Raw genomic sequence first — 7500 nt, 5'->3', positions numbered from 1 at the left:
TTACCTAAGAGATTCAGAAAAATCACGAATGACTGAAGTATAATATAGTCCGCTGTGTTTACATTTAAATGTGTTCTGGACTGTTCTTCCCATGGCTCGTATGTTTATCTGCACCCTTTAGTACGATGATAAACCACAAGTAACAAATGCTTAATCAAACACACGTGAGATCTTTTCTGTGTGGTATGATTTCAGCCGTACGTTGTTTGGAGACTCTTCAGTGTATATTATTCCATGACTGCTCAAATTAGAGTATCTAAACATAAATAATCTCTAAGCTAAGAAGGACACCTCATTGTTCATTATCAGTGTATTGCGTTCCAATGTATCCAGAATGGTAAAGTTACATCAATCTCGTCGTCTCTCCTACAGGTCAGCTGGAAAGGTTCAACACCTTATACATTAACAAGCTGGAGCGAGAACTATCGAGCAGCACAGCCAAGATCGCGGCTCTGGAATCGGCCGTCAGGAGCATCGGCGACCGCGCTGCCGCCTGGGACAACATCCAGAACCACATGACTGTGTGGACGGACCAGTCGCGCACGATGGAGCGGAAGCTGGATCTGCTCAACAGGTTTGCCACTCTTTCATCGCCTGTTGTTGTTATTTATTTATCTATCTATTTATTTATTTATTCCTTTCTTTTTTTTTCTTTTTTTTTCTTGTTTTTCGTTTAGCGGCCCTTGGCGTAAAATATGAGCTTATGACGTCATGTTTTATGAATAAAGTGATCGAAAGTCAAAGGCCGTGCCAAATGTTAGTCAGTGTAAATGATGTTTCGTAAATGTATATTATTTACAAAATATTTACTTAATACAAGTGAAGCACATATCATCCTCGTATAATTGTGTATTTTATTAATAGGTTTTCATTTCAGATCAAGGCAATTTTAACCTGAAATGGTAACCTCTTAAAGGACCACAGAAACATTCAATTAACCTTTTGGTACTATCTAAATATTAGTTGTTATTTCTTGATACAGATACTAAAAATCATTAGAGTGTCGTGACCATGCTTTTTGTATTTCGTTCTTCGTTACGTATGCAATGGGATGCAATTAGAAAAAAATGCGATGTTTGAAGATAAATTACTAAATAGATTAACCGTATAACTGGTAAGGATTTAAATTGCGTGAATTAGAATGATAATAAAGGACTATCAATTAAGTTTTTCTTTAATTTAAGCAATATAGAAAAGATGTAACATCGCCTGTCAAAGGCAGTTAAATTACAGATGGCACCATAGTTCGGAATACGTGCTGTGTCCGTGATTTTTTAATTTGCAGTGAGCCCACGCTCGGCTACTGTCGGGATGTCTTTCGCTTCACCGCCGGCCTCTTATCCGTAGGGTCGGCGGTTCGCGCCCCGCCCAGGCGCGAGAAGTTGCAATTGTCGCCTGGAGGTTACTGCTGTGGCTGTGCACCACGGCGGGTAAGGACTAAGCCGAGTCAGCACCAGCTGACACACGTTAGCGAGTCGACATTAGTCGACACAGGCCGGACTTCCTTCATTGGCATAGCCCGGGCGAAGCTTTCGCATATCAGACTTATCCTTATTCGCTTCGCCTTCACTGTATCATTAAAACTTATTATAAACGTCATGCACGCGTAACCGTTAATTGTATGGCCGTTAATTGTATGAATGATTAGTGTATAAGATGATCTGCCCTTTTGTAAAATTGTCTAAAGTTTGATTTGTTTGTGAACCTTTAAGCGAATTTTACTCGTGTTCTTTTGTGCAAGTCATTTTATTTTTTTTCAACAATACTTAGCTTGCTGACTTCATAGAAGATATTTCTATGTAGATATGACATCATTTTTAACTATAATCATGGCGATCTATCATGAATATAAGTGTGGAAAGAGTTTAGGATTCGGGTAAATTCCATCTTTTAGGCTGGACTTCAGCAAAGACTGAGTCAGTGCTAGTAAATTTCTTTATGGTAACTGACTCAGCAGCCACCTCGCATCGTAGACAGATCGGTTTTGTTTGTGTTTGATTAGTTGATATAGCGGTACCAATGACCAGACGTCAACGCTCCAGTTATGTATCTGGATCACAAACTGGCTTGCATAAATACGCTACAGAAGGTTAGAACAGCGTTTCGCGAGCAACTGATCGATCAACCCGAATGGAAGTTACTATTGTCTTAGCAGAAAGACAGTGATAGCAGTTAAATCAACAAACTAGGACAATAAACCATTAAGATAATGCCATTGGCTCTGACGGTAAGCACTATAAAGATCATTATGACCCCGTGAAATGATGTTAGTTCATTTTTGTCAGCTGCGGTTGGACAATACTACGGCCAGAGACGCACACGACCCGTGGTTTGACTAATCAGAGAGTAGCCGAAGTCTCTCTCGTGTAAACATGTTAAGTGGAAGTCTTGCATATAAAACAACAGCTGTCAAATTATACTCGTCGGTGCTACTTTGATGTTCATTTTTAATTGCCATGGTCAGTCTGGGTCCTTCTTATCGGTGCAAATCGAACAGACAGAGACGCCTTAATTTAAACTCTACAAGGACATTCCAGAATTTAGAAAAAAAAAAATCAAATTCACATAAAAAAAGCATCGTTCCCGAAAACAAATGACCGGAGAACAATCTGACAGCAAGGAAAATTATGTAAATATACAAGTGGCACTCATTCAAACTGGGAACGGACAAGATTTATTATTCTGGATGTGACCGTTTGTCGAGTTTTGTTTACCAGTGACTAAATAGATCTTGAAACTATACAAGAAATTATGATATGTTACCCCACATGTTGCCTACGCTATATCACATGCAAGAAAAAATTCATTGAACAAATAATCATGTTAGCGATTTGTTGCGTGGGCATATTACCATGCATTTTTATGACTGCATATCTTTGATCAATTTAGCGCTCGGCACTTGCTACACAATGAGTGCATTTAATTAAAGAACTTTTCATTGGTTTATCATATTTCTCTTTCTCTCTCATCTTCATTTTATTAATAATTATTTTTGACAATGAATGCAAGAGGAGGAACTGACATCCAAATAGATTCCACGTCCATATTTTCAGATTGGGATTTAAGATCTAAATTTTCTTTTAGTGTTTGATTTATGATTATTTGGGATTTAATAATGCTCGTGTTGTCGGAGTGTTGCCGTTATATATCAGTAATAAACATTTCAGAATGATAAGGCGATAATTACTATGAATCCATCTTCTCTTCTCTCTCTCTCTCTCTCTCTCTCTCTCTCTCTCTCTCTCTCTCTCTCTCTCTCTCTCTCTCTCTCTCTCTCTCTCTCTCTCTCTCTCTCCTTCTCTCTCACTATCTCTCTCTCTCTCTCTCTCTCTCTCTCTCTCTCTCTCTCTCTCTCTCTCTCTCTCTCTCTCTCTCTCTCTCTCTCTCTCTCTCTCTCTCCTTCTCTCTCACTATCTCTCTCTCTCTCTCTCTCTCTCTCTCTCTCTCTCTCTCTCTCTCTCTCTCTCTCTCTCTCTCTCTCTCTCTCTCTCTCTCTCTCTTTAATGTATAGCATGTACTTCGAGAGAAATAAAAAGGAAAAGAAGAAAGGAAGAAAGAAGAAAGGAGAAAAAAAGGGAAAAATCTATATATTCAAATATATGTATATACAAATATATACATATATACATTTATTTATTGATTTATTGATTTATATATATATATATATATATATATATATATGTGTGTGTGTGTGTGTGTGTGTGTGTGTGTGTGTGTGTGTGTGTGTGAGTGTGTGTGTTTATATGTGTGTGTATATATATATATATATATATATATATATATATATGTATGTATATATATATATATATATATATATATATATATGTAAGCACAAACACACACACACACACACACACACACACACACACACACACATATATATATATATATATATATATATATATATATATATATATGTGTGTGTGTGTGTGTGTGTGTGTGTGTGTGTGTGTCTGTGTGTGTGTGTGTGTATGTATATATATATATATATATATATATATATATATATATATATGTTTATATATATGTGCGTGTGTGTGTGTACGTGGGTGTGCATGTATGTATGTATGTATGTATATATGTGTATGTGTGTGTGTATATATATATATATATATATACACATGTGTGTATACATATATTACATGAATATATATATATATATATATATATATATATATATGTGTGTGTGTATCCATAACATATATATATATATATATATATATATATATATGTAAGTATGTATATATAAATATAGATATATGTATATGTATGTATATATGTACATATGTATATAGGTACATATACATATATCCATATTTATATATAGATATATATGTATATATATACATATAGATATATGTATATGTATATGTATATAAATATATATATATGTATATATATACATATAGATATATGTATATGTATATGTATATAAATATATATATATATATATATATATATATATATATATATACACATGTGTGTATACATATATTACATGAATATATATATATATATATATATATATATATATATATATATATATATGTGTGTGTGTATCCATAACATATATATATATATATATATATATATATATATATATATATGTAAGTATGTATATATAAATATAGATATATGTATATGTATGTATATATGTACATATGTATATAGGTACATATACATATATCCATATTTATATATAGATATATATGTATATATATACATATAGATATATGTATATGTATATGTATATAAATATATATATATATATATATATATATATATATATATATATATATATTTATATACATATGTACATAAATATATATATATATATATGAATATATATACATATATGTAAGTATATATAAACATATATATATATATATGTATATATATATATTCATATATATATAAATGTATATATAATGTATATATAAAAAAAAATATATATATATATATATATATATATATATATATATATATATATATATATATATATATATATATAAGTGGACTTAACATTTCGACATTTTTATCCCCTCAGGTGTCACGAGAAGCAAGATACCTGGGAAGTAAAGCTGAACGCCGTGGACGCTCTCAACCACAAGCTCACGGCGCTCGACAAGAAAATCAACGCCATGACGCGACTCGAGTTCAAGGTGGAGCAAGTGTCCGAAAGGGTAGAAGAAGTAGGTGCCCTCTTTCTCTTTTTCATTTATTTATTTTTGGTCTGTTTGTATGTATACCTGTTTCCCTTTTATTTTATTATTTATTTTAGGGGTCATACCATCCTGTATTTAACAGTGATCGCCCAAGCACGGTCGTAAGTTAGGATTCTGAGGCAAAAAAGCATCTTTACGAGCTGGTTCCCACTTTCCGCAGGTAAATTCTAAAGTCAACTGGGTGAAGAAGCAGATGGCGGCGCCGGAGCAGCCGATCATCACAGAATTTGCGGGGCGCGGCCTGCTCAGTTCGCTTGTGCAGATCGAATCCAAGCTTGAAAATATATCAAGCAAGCTACCGAGCATGGGCGGCGGCAACGGTGGCAACGGTGGCGGCAACGGTGGAGGGTATAGTGGAGGCAGTGGAGGCGGCGGAGTCTTCTCCTCCTTCAAAAGGCCTCGGGTACTTTCTCGACTTTGTGTGTCTGGCATGTCACTTGACTATAACAGCCTCGATTATTTTATTACATTCGAGTTCCCGGGCGAGTGTGACCCCCATTTATCCCCAGCAGGTGTATGGGTCGCGGTTCCGGCAACTGCGCCCCACGGTGGAACCCGAGCCAGGGATCCACTTCACCAACGGCGACGGTCAGAACACCTCTCTCTTATACATAAGCCTTATGCCTTATTCACAGCACTGTGTTGCATCTTCCCACCATCTCGTGCGGCCGGTTTGCTCTTGAGTTTTACGCTTCATATGAAGATTATTAGGTTTTACCAGTTACGAAAAAAATAAATGGTACGAAGAGGTCCTAATGTGCACGTTCTCATTTGATTGCAGATGCCAATACGTGCCAGTTGCATCCAAGGGACTCGAGGAGACTACAGGACGTGAGCGCCAAAGTTGACCTTCTGTTTGACCGCATCACTGATCCAGATTATGACTATGATTATTTCGTCAGTAAGTTTTTCTCCGGGATATTGGAACACACATTTGCCAAGTTCCACAGTGCAGGGGGCATATGTAGGAGATTTATGATATTCCTTGGGTTACAAAACTTATTTCTTCTTTTACTTCTTTTTTTTTTTCTCTATTGAGTAACAAAATGGAACAAAACTGAGCAACTAATTTTGCAAGAACTTTACCTCACAGGTCACATCCCGAGACCGTCGTCGCTGAGCAGCCAGAGCACCGGCTCCAACGGAGGCTCGGGTGCCGGTGAGGGTGAGGTCTCACCCGAACACCTCTTTGCAAGATTCTGGAAGAGTATTTTCTCGCCTTTCAAGAAAATGAACAGGAAGATCAGAGTCTTTGAAAATCAACTTGCCGCTGTTCAGAAGTTAGTATCCGTTCGACAGAACAGATGAAATTAAATCTCTGTCGTCATACTTAAGTAAATTGTGAGAATTTTATACAATTACTGTCATACAAGTAAGTTTGCAGGTCAGAAAGTTTGGATATATCATACATGTTTGAGAGGTCCTTGCAGGTCGTGCAACACCAGCTTCAGCATGGAAGGCTACGTGGCAGAAGTGGGCGGTGTGCTGCAGAAGAAGCTCATGCCCCTGGACGAGGCTCTGCGGGAGGAGATGCTGGAGACGCGCATGGCTGTCAATGATCAGGCAGGCAACATTGAGAAGGTTTCGCAGGTAAGGTTTGGTCATGGAATTCACTGTTTATGGAATATATCAGCTTAGCAGGTGCGTATCAGGACGCGTTCTTCCTTTTAGATTAACCTGATAGACCATATTTGGAAGATTGGCATGACAAAGGGAGCAAGGTTCCATCACATTCGATTTCAACTTCTGGTCACCCTATCCTCCTCCAGGCTGTGGGTAACACAGCATATATGGGCGAGCAGTTGCTGACGGAGATAAAGAACCAGTTCCATGCCCAGCGAGTCATCATCCAGGAGCGCTTTGATGAGACCCGTGGCCTCATTCTCCAGTACTGCGCTAACGGCGGCGGCGGCGGCGGTGGCGGGCCGCCCTACAACCCCCCTGCCGCACCCCGCTCGCCCTCCTACCCTACCACCCCCGTGCCCTCCAAACCGTCCATTCCAGTCTTTCCCACGACGAGGTTAGTCGACCGACTTTGGAGGGTTTTCCATTTGACTGATTAGGGTTACTTGCATTTCATACATTGAGGAGGAACTTGAGCTAAGACTTCAATATTAGTTACAGTGACTTAGAAATCAGTCAGAATTGTTTTCAAAGTTACTTTAAGACTACAGTTATAGCCATACACGACCAAACCAGTCACATATTTTTGCTGGCGTTTTATTGCGCTATCAGTTGAGGTGTTGACACGTGAATAGGCCAGTCAGCCAAGCAG

At 37.4% G+C, this 7500-nt stretch overlaps 1 protein-coding gene across 3 annotated transcripts in view; it reads left to right on the top strand.

Moving 5' to 3' along the window:
- The window catches only part of LOC125030626, a 58973-nt gene that overhangs the window by 46827 nt on the left and 4646 nt on the right, over window positions 1-7500 (top strand). For 2 of the 3 annotated variants that reach the window (XM_047620798.1, XM_047620796.1), the window contains exons 2-9: window positions 373-574; window positions 5048-5192; window positions 5386-5628; window positions 5735-5813; window positions 6007-6126; window positions 6319-6505; window positions 6656-6815; window positions 6995-7245. In XM_047620798.1, coding sequence (XP_047476754.1) covers window positions 373-574; window positions 5048-5192; window positions 5386-5628; window positions 5735-5813; window positions 6007-6126; window positions 6319-6505; window positions 6656-6815; window positions 6995-7245 — 1387 coding nt within the window. The remainder of the gene's footprint in view (window positions 1-372; window positions 575-5047; window positions 5193-5385; window positions 5629-5734; window positions 5814-6006; window positions 6127-6318; window positions 6506-6655; window positions 6816-6994; window positions 7246-7500) is intronic. The other variant, XM_047620797.1, reaches the window with a different exon arrangement.

This window comes from Penaeus chinensis, chromosome 11 (assembly GCF_019202785.1).
Source record: "Penaeus chinensis breed Huanghai No. 1 chromosome 11, ASM1920278v2, whole genome shotgun sequence".
Classification (NCBI taxonomy): Eukaryota; Metazoa; Arthropoda; class Malacostraca; order Decapoda; family Penaeidae; genus Penaeus; species Penaeus chinensis.
This window is presented reverse-complemented; position numbering and strand designations above follow the sequence as displayed.